Here is a 16323-nt window from a genome sequence, read left to right as displayed (position 1 = left end):
CTGCAGTCAGTAGACAGTTGTCAGTGATCATGTCGGTAGTCCGCAGTCAGTAGACACTGGGCAGTGATTGCATTGTGGTCCGCAGTCAGTAAACAGTGGGCAGGGATCAGTCGGTGTCAGCAGTCATTAGACAGTGAGCAGTGATCTGTCTGTGGTCAGCAGTCAGTAGACAGTGGACAGTGATCAGTCGGAGGTCCGCAGTCAGTAGAGAGTGGGCAGTGATCGCTTGTCGGTCCGCATTTAGTAGACAGTTGGCAGTGATCATGTCGGTGGTCAGCAGTCAGTAGAGAGTGGGCAGTGATCAGTCGGAGGTCCGCAGTCAGTAGAGAGTGGGCAGTGATCGCTTGGTGGTCCGCATTTAGTAGACAGTTGGCAGTGATCAGTCGGTGTCAGCAGTCAGTAGACAGTGAGCAGTGATCAGTCGGTGGTCAGCAGTCAGTAGACAGTGGACAGTGATCATGTCGGTGGTCAGCAGTCAGTAGACAGTAGGCAGTGATCAGTCGGAGGTCCGCAGTCAGTAGACAGTAGCCAGTGCTCGCTATGTGGTCTGCAGTCAGTAGACAATTGTCTAACTCCATTATCTATCGAAAAAAATATATTGCCCCTGATTTTAATGAAAATAATAATTACACTTCATACCTTTGAAGTATAAAGCAATTGCCTGTCACAAAAATGACATCGTTGCAAGTTGTGTATCTCATAAAATCAGGCTGATAGTTTTAAATAACAAAAAGTGTGATTTTTCTGCTGAAGCTGAAAAAAATCTACTCTCGACACAGATTCCCAGCCCCCTAAGGGTAGTATCAAATGGTCGCTCCCTTGGTAGCATACCGTTTGAAAAGAAATGTTTAATACCAAAAGGAACATAGCCATAAACTGTATGTTCGTTGTCTAACGCCACGGCACTAATCAATATTCCACTCTGTCCAGGCAGGACACCGAGCATGACTACCCAATCCACTCGCCTCACACAATAAGCTTACATTGCTGGGGACACCTTCTAACTGACCAGTCCTTGCTCTATACCTTTAATGCCGAGCACCAAGCAGGCAGGATAACAATAAGTACCATATTCTAACGTCTTTTGATATGACACTGCATGCGCCAGGTCACTGTGACAAACCTGCTCCAGTAGAGCCGACCAGCTGTTAGCATAACATTCATTCACTTATTTGATATTACAAGTATAATTTAGATATGTTCCTTGACAATAATAATTATCCAAAGCAATCCAATCATGTTATTGGGATCGTTCATCAGAAAATAATAACGACATTATGAATCGATCTAAGAATATTGAAGTTTGAATAACAATGTTGATTTCTCCATAATCACCAACATGAAGACAGTTACGAATAGGTACCCTAGGCGACTGACTAATATCGGCTGATCAAGCTCTGTGACCTGGCTGACGGCCTATTGTCATCGTACTCCGGTGGCATTGATCGTTGTGTTCTGAAACTAGATTCCCTTGTATTGACTGTATTATTACCGAGACGCTGTGGTGCAGATGGGACATGATGAATGCTGCCACATGCATCGTTCCCCGTTCATTTCTAAACAGCTAGGAGAGCGGAAGGTCCGGGGTTCGATCGACGGCCGCGTCATACCAAAAAACGTTAAAAGATGGTACTTGTTGTTTCCCTGTCTGGCGCTCGGCATTAAGGGGTAAAACAAGGACTGGTCGGCTCGGAGTCAGTATACTGTGTCTGAGTGGGGTATTCATGTTAATCTGCGGCATGGTATCTCAGTGATCTAGCACTATAAATCGGCATCAGTCCGCACTAGTACAAGCAGCAACAAACACACACACACGTACATGCACGTCGCTAGATAAGTGCAATAATCTTGGACGCGACGTTAAACCCCATTTCACCTCACCTCACTTCTTAAAAACTAGCATCTTATGATGGAAAGTCCCCATTTAGTTGTGGCTTTGTGTACAGTTATAGAAACCTATAAGTGGCCTGATATACTACTCGGCCTGGTCTACACCCATAGCTGTAAACAGAAATGCCGTTTGATCGTGGGTAGTCTGACAGAAAGGCTACCCGAAGTGTTTGTTGTTGTTTTTTGTTTTTGTTTTGTTTATTGTTTAACGCCGCACTCAGCAATATCCATTCGGTGCGGGTTCAAACATTTGCTTGATAACGGTGTTTGAACCTTCACAGAAAAGTCGCTCCTAATTGTAATGAAGCAGTTTATCCATATAGCTTATCCTTGCTGACTATGTGATGGTGTATGAAGCATTCAGTAAAGCTATGTTGCAATACGTTGATGGGAACAATATAGGTGTACTATGTATATCCTGGCATAACTATTTCAGTGATGGAAAACAGATCCATAAACAGCAAGTGTTTAACAGTCTTCAATCTCCCGACAGTCATTTCGGACCGGTACATGTTGAAAAACTGAGTGTTGATTCCATGCATGATGATCATGTACATGTCTCTCAGACAGGTCTGTACCGGGCCATGTATGTGGTAGACAACTGAAATACTGCCTCCTAATCATGTTATAAGAAAACCAGCTCTACCACTAGACCACGGAGGCGGTACTGCGATCTGAAGACGAGGGATCATGACCACTGAGGTGTGCGAAAACAATTATTTCTCGGGGATCAATTGTTTGTTTGTTTGCTTGTTTGTTTTGAGACAAACCTATTAAACCGATTGCCTTGATGAAGTATTGACTGAAAAACATAATTCTGTCTCAAAAACAACAAACTAGCAACTCATCCCCGAATATTAAACGGTCCGTAAAACATGTTCCCGTTTTGTTGTTGTTTAGATCACAGTGTATCAAAGGAAGCTTTACAAAGTAAAAAAAGAATATTCATGGTGTTGACCTCGCTGTTGTACAACGTACCCTCTAAGGAATTGCAGCTTATTGTTGGAGGGAAATCACGGCACAGTTAGTAGATGTGTACCACGTGTTGTTTCATAAACAGAAACATGAACAATTAAAGGTATTTGCTCGGGGTTGTCTAGCGGTGTATACACAGAATAGCACTGAGGATATACTATACTGATAATGGTAGAAGATGTTCCGCATTCTTAAAGTGGAGAATCTCTGATTACAAACAATGTCTTACAACATGCCTGTAATTGAGTTCCTTACGTCATTGTTATAGCTGTGCGTGGTCCCAATTTACTACACAGGAAGGTATATCGATTATGGTGTTAATCAATATAAGTAAACACACAACTTTAATAACTGAGCCACTGACATGTCTCATATGCTGGTTGGCAGGCAGGATTAACTGAAGTATTCTACAAAGAGCAATAATTGATTTGCTCAGTTTCTTCTTGGCATCAACTGTAACCGACGGTTCTGATTGATATTGACAGGAAAAATCGCAGTTGAATCTGATACCTCTTCCTATTGCTCTAATACCTCTTCCTACTGCTCTAATACCTCTTCCCATTGCTTTAATACCTATTCCTATTGATCTAATACCACTTCCTATTGCTTTAATACCTCTTCCTATTGCTCTGATACCTCTTCCTATTGCTTTAATACTTCTTCCTATTGCTCTAATACCTCTTCCTATTGCTTTAATACCTATTCCTATTGCTCTGATACCTCTTCCTATTGCTTTAATACTTCTTCCTATTGCTCTGATACCTCTTCCTATTGCTTTAATACTTCTTCCTATTGCTCTATTACCTCTTCCTATTGCTCTAATACCTCTTCCTATTGCACATTGAAGAGGGCGTTGAATATGTTACTGATGATTCCGTATATGCTGGTGATGGTCGCTCAAGGACATGGACAGAATGTCATCTCTGGACAACTCGTGTCTGGTGTGTTCCAAGAGACTCGCGTCCCCAGCTTCACATTGTGTCAGTCTCTGTGTTGGCACTTCACTCCCTGCAGGTCCTCCACGTGGGCTACAGGGACAGGCTTGTGTCAGCTCAGCAGAGACACCAGGAACACCTCACCTGCCTCCTTCTCTGTCAGCCAGCATCATGTATACTCGGACGCCATGGCTCCACTTGGACTGGTATGTGACTTCCTTTTATCTATCAGTTAAGTGTACCTTTATTTCTCAGTTGCTACAAACTCCATTGGCGGGAGTGGTGTCAGTCTGTTAGTACAATGCCCTGATACTGAAATGATTTTGTTTGTTTGTTGTTTTACGCCGCACTCCGAAATATTCCAGCTATATGACGGCGGTCTGTCAATAATCGAGTTTGGACCAGAAAATCCAGCGATTTATATTATGAGCATTGGTCCGCGCAATTGCGATCGATGACATGCATCAACCAAGTCAGCGAGTCTGACCACCCGATCCCATTAGTCGCCTCTTACGACTGACATGAGGATCCATTGCAAACAATTATCACAATGTCCGCCTGTACATTTTAATGTTTTCCGTGGGTAGTTTTATGTGGTAATGTGATGACCTTTTATATGCACACGCCCTTTAATTTTAGCGCAAACGCATTTTTGCTCTGCAATCACAGAGATAAGAAAGTTAATATTAATAAATCCATATATCATAACGGTTCATCGACCTAAAACAATTCGGAGTCACAATAGCGATGGCTCTACCGACAGGCAACAAGGAACTCATTTCCAAGTTCATTCCTATATGTCTTTACACCTCGTATCATCACTATTTGATAGTGATTCATAAACACAGGCTCATGATATAGTTGGAATCGTAAATCGACTCTGCTTTGTACAGATATTTCTATTGGATATGGAAAGAGTTTTGTCGTTATATTATTATAGAAAACCATGAACACTTTTTGGACCACAATATCCATAGTCGTTGATCAAGATACATATTTGCACGGGTGTCACGATATAATTACCCCTTTGTATACGGGCCTTGGTTGACGGGTTATGTCTTTCTTCTGTACCACAAAAAACACATCGGAATGACACTCATTGTATATGTTCAGACGTTTAACACAAGATTGAAAGGTTTCTCATTTCTGTGAATATCAACCATTATGAGTGTCGGTCATATATCTTTGCATTTCAACCTCGAATGTGACTGGATGAATGTAGACGTCCAGAAATAACGCATACGCTGGTCTGTTCAGTTTGGGGCCGAGCACAGCAAGCCGGGTATACGTTAGACCTTTCAGTCTTATTATACATTATATGTTCGAGGTCTCGCATGGTACAGTAGAGGCAATGTGGATGTGGATACTTTGGAAACAAAATGGTCATGTACGAAATTGAAGACTCGTGAGAATAGAAAGTATTAACACTTAATGAGTGAAACTAAAAATAAACTTCATTTTGGGGCAAGAGAGGCCTTCATTGTTACAAAATACTGCAGCATCCAAGATGTATCCCATTTGCGTGGATCGATGCTCATGATGTCAATCACTGGATTGTCTGGTCCAGACTCAATTATTGACAGACTAACGTCATATACCTGCGATATTGCTGAGTGCGGCGTCAAACAACAAACAAACACACATGGATGTCGATGTCAGGTCTTATGGGAAAGGGGGGCACGGGTGGCCCTGTCGTCTAAGGCGCCGCGATTCGCTGTGAAGAGTTGCGTCCCTTAGGCACGCCAGAAACCTATGATTGTGGGTTCGAATCCCGGTTCGACCCAATTATGTTTCTAGGTTTGTCAGCACCATACCCGTGCTCGTGGGTTTCACCGAAGTGGTAAACGTCTGAGACCTGCATCACTTCGGGCTTTCCTCCCACATTAAGCTGACACGCCGTGATATAACTGAAATACTGTTAAAAGCGGCGTTAAACCCAACTCACTCACTCACTCACTCTTATGGGAAAACAATAGATTGAATATTAAAAAACGCTACTCCCGGAATATTAAACATATGGTTCCTAATGCACCTACATCTATGAAACATGTAATGGCACAAAACAAGTCCTGTAGGGGTATAGATTATTGTAAATTGTCACTTAGAAACTTTGACCAACAAATATCTGAATTGGCACTTAACATCACAGCACTCGCTGAACTTGGACACTTCACTTAAGTGCAACGAAAGAAGTGCATTTCATATTCATGTATACTGATTGATCTGCTGTGAAGCATACTCGAATGTTATGCTCTGATACCCAAACTCATGCGACAACATTTGATGTGGGGAGTAAGTACGTACCATCTCCCCATTTTCGAAGTGCTGAGTAAATTACATTCTATAACTTGAAGTGCTGTATGGTATTAACACAGTAAATAATATGTATCTTTTAACATAAAACAAACAAATACAAAATACAGATAACTTTTTAAAGCAATAGTTTATTTATCCATCTTCTCATTTACAGATAAATGCTGTAGTACTGTACTACAAATCAGTTGAAATCCTGTCAAATAGTATTTGTGATGATCTATCATCAAATATGAGGAAGAGAATTGATGGATATTCTTTATTATGATGAGACACGTTTCGGAGTACATGCTTACTCCTTCATCAGGTGAATAAATGCTATGAGGCAGAGAGCACATATATGTACATGTAAGCACCATATATTTTATACAATATATTGATATAAATCTTTAAATTGAGTTCGTCTCTTTTGCTTTGCTCCAAAATATAACAAGAAGCAAGCTGATATTTGAACATATAACGAACAATTACCTGTATCATTTCATTCAAATAAAACCAAACGTTCAAGAGGAAGACATTTCGCCTGCTATTTTGATTCTTGATGCACAGTATTTCTGAATTATAAAGGAACACTTCAATGTTTAACTCATGCATGCTTTAATATTTACTAACAAAATACAGGTATCAATGTATAGTTTGCATAAGCACTCATAACATCATTAGATTCTTAAAAAATTGAAACAGGCTGGATACTAATTTAAATGGGTTTTTTTAAAGATATTGAGATGTTTCCAAACATGAGGCATTTAACGGCAGATAAACAACATAGCAGTCTCAGCAGTACACAAAGCACATGAGGAAAACAATTGAACGTGCCTCTGTGTGTGCGTGCAAGCAAAACCACTCAGAAGATTCGTATCGGCATGTACACTTAACGACACATTTATTTCTGTTAAAGTTAGATGAACATCTACAAAAGCATGCCGAAACAAAACAGTAAAGGCTAAAAGCTTATCAGTTTAATATACTCTTAAAAAAACAACGCAAAGCCAGATTTGTGTGAGGTTTATACAGTTATAAACCGTACAAGGCACATCGGAAAAGTACAAGATGAAGGTAAGCTATCACCAATACGCGTATGTCCCCTGTTGGAATCGATAGTGCCCTGACATCTCCTGCCAATGGAAGAGACGAGTATGCAAATCACATCCTGGGGAATGGTAGCCCACTCGGCCTGCAACTACAAAAACAACTGTTGCAACGTCTGGGGTTGTGGTTGACGTCGGTGTAGCCGTCCATCCGATTCATCTCACAGGTGCTCTATCGGGTTCAAATCCGGGGATCTGGAGGGCCAGGGGAGACCATCAACGTTGTTGTGTAGACAGGTTCATGTGATCCGCGCTGTATGCGGTCGAGCATTGTCCTGCTTGAATACACCGTTGCCATTGTCTGCTATTGGGAGGACGCGTGGTAGGATAATTTCGTTGCTGTATCGTTGAGCCGTCAGATTGGCCTGCAAATGGACCTAACCTGTCCTGCCGTGATGAGAGATAGGCGCCCACATCATAACGCTACCCCTACGAAACCTGTCTACTTCCTGTGCGCAGTTTCCGGCGTAACATTATCCACGATAACTGTAGACCAGTGCTCTTCTATCCCCTCACCAGAGGAGAAATCTTAATTCGTCGCTGGACCAGACATCTCTTCATCGCAGTTAAGGACATATCCTGTGTTGACGACACAAATGCAGTCGTCGTTGACGATGTTGTCGACTCAATATGACGCGTTTCATCACATATTTCATTAATTAAAAATGAGTGCCCATGGCAGACAAATTAAAAAATAAATAAATTTAATTTTGTTCAAAAAACGTATTTGTAAATAAGTATTTTTCTTTAATTAATATTTATTTTTAACAATGCATTTAATGCGATGATGTAAAGCTACGTAAGATTTTTACAAAATCCACTTTCCGGTGTAATATTATTCGTAGGATAATACCTAAGAAATAACATTTACTCTGTCCCCATGTGTAGTGTATAAACGAATAGTTTTGCCCATTATGGTTAGAGCACAATGACGAAAGCATCAAAGCGCTTTGACGTTAGAAAAGTTCATGTTAAAACTATCCTTTATTATACACCACATGGGGTTGGAGCAAACTTTGTTCCGTTTCTAAGAAGCCACATCTGGGACTAACCTTATATTTTCTATTACATCTGATTACTGAAAACATTTTTTTGCAGAATTTTGACCACCCCTGCGCGAGTCGACCATGTCCTGTAGATGAGGTGTGTGTGCCAACTGAAGCAGCCACGAGCTTCTTGTGTCTGTACGGAGGTAAGACATTTAGATGGATACATGTACCTATTTGAAAATATATTTTAGGTTCATTATCATTAATTTTGTTTAATACTAATACATTTACGCTGGCATGGTGCATGTATAATAAACAGGTATTTAAATTACAGTATACTTCAAAATATATACCATACGTTTATCTCTATTCTTCGAATAATACACACATTATCTATAGTACTACAGCATTAAGTTCCTTTCAGCATCCCGGACCATTAAACCATCATGCAATGATATAACTACCACTTACCCCCACACACTCACTCACTTGAGATAGTGTCCAAGCTACCGGGGCAACTTGCTTACATAAGTTTACATAAGTATTTTAAAAGTGGGACAGCACATGTTCCTGCTACAGAAGCTTACATTAGTATTTTAAAAGTGGGACAGCTCATGTTCCTGCTACAGTAACTTACATTAGTATTTTAAAAGTGGGACAGCACATATTCCTGCTACAGAAGCTTACATTAGTATTTTAAAAGTGGGACAGCACATATTCCTGCTACAGAAGCTTACATTAGTATTTTAAAAGTGGGACAGCACATGTTCCTGCTACAGAAGCTTACATAAGTATTTTAAAAGTGGGACAGCACATATTCCTGCTACAGAAGCTTACATTAGTATTTTAAAAGTGGGACAGCACATATTCCTGCTACCGTAGCTTACATTAGTATTTTAAAAGTGGGACAGCACATGTTCCTGCTACAGAAGCTTACATTAGTATTTTAAAAGTGGGACAGCTCCTGTTCCTGCTACAGTAACTTACATTAGTATTTTAAAAGTGGGACAGCACATATTCCTGCTACAGAAGCTTACATTAGTATTTTAAAAGTGGGACAGCACATGTTCCTGCTACAGAAGCTTACATAAGTATTTTAAAAGTGGGACAGCATATATTCCTGCTACAGAAGCTTACATTAGTATTTTAAAAGTGGGACAGCACATATTCCTGCTACAGAAGCTTACATTAGTATTTTAAAAGTGGGACAGCACATATTCCTGCTACAGAAGCTTACATTAGTATTTTAAAAGTGGGACAGCACATGTTCCTGCTACAGAAGCTTACATTAGTATTTTAAAAGTGGGACAGCACATGTTGAATGTGGAACACAGGTTTTAGAATTACATATGTATCTCGTTATATTTGTATTGTTATGCGATTTGAATATTTATATTTACTATTGTAATTACTACGTTTTACGTGAGACGTTTTATATTTACATGTCACCATATATTACTATTATTGCCTGTTAGCTAAACGGACTTGACAAATACTCAAAAACAAATGACTAGTAAACTAATAATGTACGTTGACAATAATATATTGTTAATACCAAAATGATGTATCAAGGATCAAGTAGAAGATATATTAAAACTATTCAACAAGCCCGTGAAAACAAAAGTGCTTTAGCTCAATGTTTATCTCTCCTTATGGCCATTATGCAACGGCCATCTTATACACAACCCCGCGCTCACGTATACAGGTCTTTTCCTGTGGTACGGTAATAAGTAGCACCCTCTCCCTCAAGTGTATCTTCCATGATATAACCTACTCTCATTAATTAAATGCTGCTCTTTTCCAGCTATTTTCACGGCTATGGAGCTGAGACAAAGAGACCCAACCATCATAAAGTAATTAATGTCCAATAAAAACAATGCCCCGCCAAGACTCATCAACACTGAAAGTCGTACTACAGACATTTAATGTCAAATCAGAAAAAAAAACACATTTGAATTGCATTTACTAGGATCGTGTATTCTCTTGTCAACATCGCAAAACATCATGTAGAAACCACACCTGTACTCATATTTGCCTACAAAAAAATGAGACATCAGCAAGTCAGCATTTTTCGTCAGGATATCAAACATGTCTCTCCTTGTTACCACTGCCAAGTTCAGCTTAACATCGGTCCTCCTTTGGTCAAAAGTTTGTTCCCCATCTAATGAGTGTGTCACGCGTTGCACACGAGTGACGAATAGGGTGCACATCCGTGTTCAACGCGTTGCACAGGGGTATCACACGCGTGGCGGACGGGTTCCACACCAGTGACCAACGGGGTGCACACGGGTTGCGTAACGCGGTGCCCATGCCTGTAAGGGAAATTAACTTTTAGTCAGTAGTGTACATAAATACATTGTGGGCAGTCGATAAGTCCTGACGCGGATACTTTTGTTCTGAAAGACCTGTCGCGTTTTCTTGACAAAACGATCCCTAGAGATTATTATCCACAATTGCCATTGTTTGTTACTGGTTGTATGCCCACACTTGTGGCTTGTCGTGTTTTAAATGACTCCCGAAGCGTTGATGGAGATGTCAGTCGAGGGAATTTACGAGTCCAGGTCGATATGTTTCGTAACAGAGAAGTGTTTGCACAACATGTCACTCATAGATGATGTCTCCCTTAACTTTATATATTGGTCCGGAAAAACTCAAATTTGGGATGTACATTTTAATTGTGAAACGTCTACTCCACATATATTATCTTGTACACATGGCATTAAACACGTGCAAGACATGTTTTCTTATGAACATGGGGCACGGGTGGCCCAGTCGTCCAAGGCATCGCGATTCGCTGTACAGAGTTGCGTCCCTTCGGCACGCCAGATACCTATGATTATGTTTCTAAGTTTGTCAGCACCATACACCCGTATGCTCGTTGGTTTCACCGAAGTGGTAAACGTCTGAGACCTGCATCCCTTTGGGCTTTCCTCCCACATTAGCTGACACGCCGTGATATAACTGGTATACTGTTGAACCCAACTCACTCTCTCACTCACTACGGTACAACAGAAATATAGTTTTTTGGGGTATTTAATTGAAATGTGTTTAGAACTTAACCACGTGATGAGAGCACATTAATTCGGTTTTTAGTTCTGTGTGGACAATGACATTTGTAATATTTTAGAATACAGCAATATTGTTTCAACGACGATCGTCATGATGGTCATTAAGATATGGTTGTATATTATATGTCTTCGTAATGCATGATTCGAATGGAATTTCTGCTGCTCGTATCACAATTTAGCTGGTGTGTTTTGATGATGGGGGTCAGGTCGAGTCAGTAACTTTGCATCTGTGTAACACTCAGAAATAATACATTTTGCTCACCAGACCTGTATCTGAAGAAATAGATATAGTTGGAGCTTTTGCTTACACGAGAAGTGAAAAACACCATCATCAAGAGAAATGGCTTAATTTACTGAGACCTATTATGCAGTGGTACATGCATGTATGGCCTGAAGCTCATTCCGCGAGAGTCCCTAACAGAAAGAAGCACACTGTCAGCGAATCTGACATCCTGATCTGAGTTGTTTAACTGAAGCATAAAAGGTGGTATTGATATCCCATAGTGGCAGTTAGCAAATTATCTCCCTTCTAGTAGATACTCTTATAGCCGGGGCTACATTGCCATTGTCGTTTATTGTTTGTGTTCATTTGGTGTTTGTAAAACAGAATAACAAAATCATGTAGATCAGCATGAAGAATGTAATAGTATGCTTATATTGGTTTATTTGACTCCTTGATCAATTGAAACCCTTATTAGTTTCACTGACACACAGGTTTTGATTGAAAACATATGCTTAGATCCTAAAACTTTAAACTAAGCACATAATTGTCCATAATTGTAATGCGTTTGGTCTAAACATGATTAGATGCCAAACATGTCTGGAACCTTAACTTGCTCTGATGTGATTGCGATTTAAACATGTTAAGGATGCTGTTACAATTATTGGACAAGGAAAGTGATTAATTTTCTGTTTCGCTTTTGTTTGACAGAACACAAACACTAACACGTTCATAATGTGATACGTGACCTCACCAACTCTGCAAGGGACGCTAAACTCGCTCTGCAATAGTGTCCATAAATGTTACTCAACACACTTTTCATTTTTCTCATCAGCTTTGGTCAGTCCCTGTTTGATAACATGGGACATACATACACTGTCCATACTGAAATGAAAGGAACTTGAAACTGATTCTGTTTCTGTACTTACATCAGCACTATCTACTGATATACCATCTGCTTCAACAACACCTGACGCAGTACCTACGACAGTAACAACAGATGGACCACCAACCATTGCAACAACTACTGCAGCAACTACGACTGTGACAACTACTGCATCACCTACCACTGTAACAATTACTGCAGCACCAACCACTGTAACAACTACTGCAGCACCTACCACTGTAACGACTACTGCAGCACAAACCCCTGTAACAACTACTGAAGCACATACGACGGCAACAACTACTGCAGCACCCACCACTGTAACGACTACTGCAGCACCCACCACTGTAACAACTACTGCAGCACTAACCTCTGTAACAACTACTGCAACAACTACCACTGTAACGACTACTGCAGCAACTACGACTGTGACAACTACTGCAGCACCAACCACTGTAACGACTACTGCAGCACCAAACTCTGTAACAACTACTGGATCACCTACCACTGTAAAAACTACTGCAGCAACAACCACTGTAACGACTACTGCAGCAACTACGACTGTAACAACTACTGGAGCACCCACCACTGTAACAACTACTGCAGCACCCACCACTATAATGACTGCCGCAACTACTACTGAAACAAGTAATCAATTCACAATTAGTCTTTTATTACTGATATATTTTTTTATATTTGTAAATTTATTGTCATTATTTGTAAAAAAATATTGTTTTATTTATTGATTTTTTTCAAATAATCATGAACGTTTTTGATTTAAGGTATTCCGAATTCCAAGGTTTTAAGTATATCCATATTTGGATTTCATTGTTATGAGTAGATCGTATTGATAACAAGTATCTAGATGACAAACGAATTATAATTTTCACTTCTTGATAACATCACATGCTGAGTCATTACTTTAAGGTCTGTACATGACTTTTCTTGTTAGGATAGCACTTTCAACACTAATGTGTAGCAACGTGCCATTTGACGTTAATAGATCAGAAATGAATTTAGCGAATAACACATGTTATATGCAGACATACATGACTAAATGTGTCTGATAATGTGGAATAACATTTATATTCAGAGTGAAAATACATGTAGATACTGCACTGTTTCAGATTCATGTGTGTCGGAGTGTGTTGGTCTCATCGGGAGCTTTCACTCCTGCTCAGGAGGCTGCGATGAATATGTAGTGTGTTCAGTTAACGGTATGTTTCCAAAAAACTGCTCGTCAGGTACAGTGTGGGATGATAATAGCAAGTTATGTAATTTTCCACCATCCCCAACATGCAGTTAGATGCTTTTATTCTAGTTATGCTGCAGTATTAAACTCACAGCTATATCAGAGCACCAAGGTAAGCACCGTGTTTTCATAAAAAAAATAACCTACCTACAAGGATGTAAAATCAAAGTAACTAGATAGTGGCAGGCTTAGGAAGCGTGAGAATACATCAGTATCAACTCAAAATTGGAAATTGTGCTTGTTGCCAAGAGAATAACTTCGTGTATTTTTGGAAACAATTTTAGCCGCCAACATTCTCCGTGCTTGAAGGACTCAATTCATCTGATAGATACAGATTCAAATACACCCACATATCATTGGCATTTATAGGTGTAACTGAATAAAAAGAAATGTGACTGGAGATTTGATGAGCCAAAGCGGTGTGTTTCCGAGACGTAATTGACTGTCAGTTATGAAACGCCACATTCGGCAATGTTCTAGTTATATAATCCAATCTGTTTTAAAACCTGGTCCAGCTAACCCTTGTAGTGAGCAATGGTGCAACGATGTCGTGGCACGTTGACACACAATCAACCAAATCAACCAGTTTGACCACTCAACCAATTTAATCGCCTCTTGTAACCAGTAAAGGTTGCTTGGGACAAGTTAGAAGCCGGAATCTCTGAAGTGTTGGTGTCAGTTAATCACTCACTAGGGCGGTGGGGTAGCCTAGTTTGTAAAGGGTTCAGTCGTCGCGTTCAAGACCCGGGTTCGACTCCCCAAATGTGAAGCCGATTTCCAGCGTCTCACATAAGCCATATGAATATGAGACTGTACCTCTCTGTAAAGTAATGAACTGTAACTCTAATCAATATGTCTGAGCTTTATAGATTAATAAAACGGTTGCATATGTTCGTGGTTGCTTTCTTTTATGCAATGAATTCAAATGCTTTTTTTTTTCATTGTCAAATTTCTGTATAACAACATTACTGGGATTGATTTGTGCGAAAACAAATACCAAACTATAGCGAATAAATAGTTTAACTGAACCCGGGGGAACAATCAATCCCGCCACAACCACATATACACACACACAATGTCAATCTGACCAGGTAAACAAGCAAAATGTTCATATTGTAAAACCATGAAATATCTGTTGAAAGGTCGGAATTGCTTCAGGTTAAAATCGATTCGATCACTCAATACATTTGCCCCCTGAACACATATAACATTAATTCAATATTCATGTTCTGCACGAAAAGACACGTATTCTGAAAGAAACTATTGATGAATACACACTCGACACAGATGTAATATCGATGATCAACTGCTATGGAGACGTATTTATTGATGGTAAAAGGCAATTCTACAAGGTATTCAACACGAAATAAAAGAGAACGTGATACAGATGAAGACAGTATAATTACATAGTAGACGAACGAGAAGCAGAACTATATTAAACTGACATTGTTGATAACAAACGCTAAAGGTAGTCAAAAACGTCAAAACACAATCTCAACTTGGGAAATATTTCACTTATTTATAACAAACTGGAAACGAGAGAGATAGCCCAGCGAAGTTGGTTTCAACACCAGAATCCAGAACTAGTTAAAGCAATGACCAAATCAGAGACAAAATTAACCAGACAAAGAAAACAATGATACAATCAATGTACTTACACCATTCTACGAAACACTTTACCATAAAAGATCGAAATCACATCTGCATACAAAGTTCAAACATTTCAATGCAGGTATTGAGTGAAGACGGTGATAACCAACACATCAAGAATATTTGACATATTTGTAGGTTGCCAGATAGAGAAGTATCCTCCAATATGTATTGTCCACCTTACCACTCCGAGTTCACGTATTGCATCATCCCTATATTTATTTATTTGGTACAAATCAAAATGAATGTGCTAGCCCACAAAAAACATGGCCGCGAACATGTTTACAGAAAAAGACGTTCTGTGGGAAATAGCGTCACTTTGTGTTATATATCACAGCCATATGCCGACAAGGGGACACTATACATGAGCTTCACATGTTATAATCATGTGGAGAATCGGACCCGGGCCTTCAGCGTGACGAGGGAATGGTTTACCAACTATGTCAGCCAACCGCCTCTCACAGAGTGATGATGGGGACAGCACCAAAACTCCGACATGCGAAGATTTCTTGAGCAGAATTAGAGACACTTCTGAGCATTTATGTTGTAAAAATATCATGATTTAAAGTATTTCCGACTTCAAGTGGGTTATCATGTTATTTCCCAAATCCATATTGGATCAGCTAGATTAGTCCTCTCTTCTATCCTCATCTATCATGCATGAAGATCAAACAGGTTTTATGTCAAATAGTTTGTAAAGCGAGTATACAAGATTAATCAATAGTATAATACACTACACTGATTGTATCGGATATAATTGGGTTTACTGATCATTAATTTTGAAGTAAACATTTCCTACATTATCGATTGTAGCTTTGTTTCCCCTGGCATTTTTACAGCACAGGGGTTGGAGGCAAGGCGATCAATTAATCCCTCACTTATTGCTAATCTGTGCTTCGAAATGATAAGAAAAGTAATAGTATCAGAACAATGTATACTTCATATCAGGAATTTTGTTCATAATAGCAGACGAAACTGACACCGTCTCCAGACTGCAAAACTACCACATGTTTAGATATATTCTGGATTACGCATAAACACATACATGAACATTTTT

The 16323-nt window shown here is 39.7% G+C and overlaps 1 protein-coding gene across 1 annotated transcript; it reads left to right on the top strand.

Moving 5' to 3' along the window:
- Window positions 1–3724: 3724 nt before the first annotated feature.
- On the top strand, window positions 3725–13670 carry LOC139457526 (integumentary mucin A.1-like). The gene is made up of 4 exons (XM_071238911.1): window positions 3725–4006; window positions 8300–8393; window positions 12413–13012; window positions 13492–13670. The coding sequence occupies exons 1-4, from the start codon at window positions 3725–3727 to the stop codon at window positions 13668–13670; spliced, it is 1155 nt and encodes a 384-aa protein (XP_071095012.1).
- The last annotated feature ends 2653 nt before the right edge of the window (window positions 13671–16323 follow it).

The sequence above is a fragment of the Haliotis cracherodii genome, unplaced genomic scaffold, assembly GCF_022045235.1.
Source record: "Haliotis cracherodii isolate W230 unplaced genomic scaffold, xgHalCrac1.p SCAF_12, whole genome shotgun sequence".
In the NCBI taxonomy this organism is placed as follows: Eukaryota; Metazoa; Mollusca; class Gastropoda; order Lepetellida; family Haliotidae; genus Haliotis; species Haliotis cracherodii.
Note: the sequence above shows the minus strand (reverse complement) of the source record. Positions and strands in the feature narration are given on the sequence as shown.

Coding starts and splice junctions, on each gene's coding strand:
- LOC139457526 (XM_071238911.1), top strand. CDS start 3,725: ATGTTACTGATGATTCCGTATATGCTGGTGATGGTCGCTCAAGGACAT. Junction 4,007..8,299: donor CCATGGCTCCACTTGGACTG/GTATGTGACTTC, acceptor ATTTTTTTGCAG/AATTTTGACCACCCCTGCGC. Junction 8,394..12,412: donor CTTCTTGTGTCTGTACGGAG/GTAAGACATTTA, acceptor TACTTACATCAG/CACTATCTACTGATATACCA.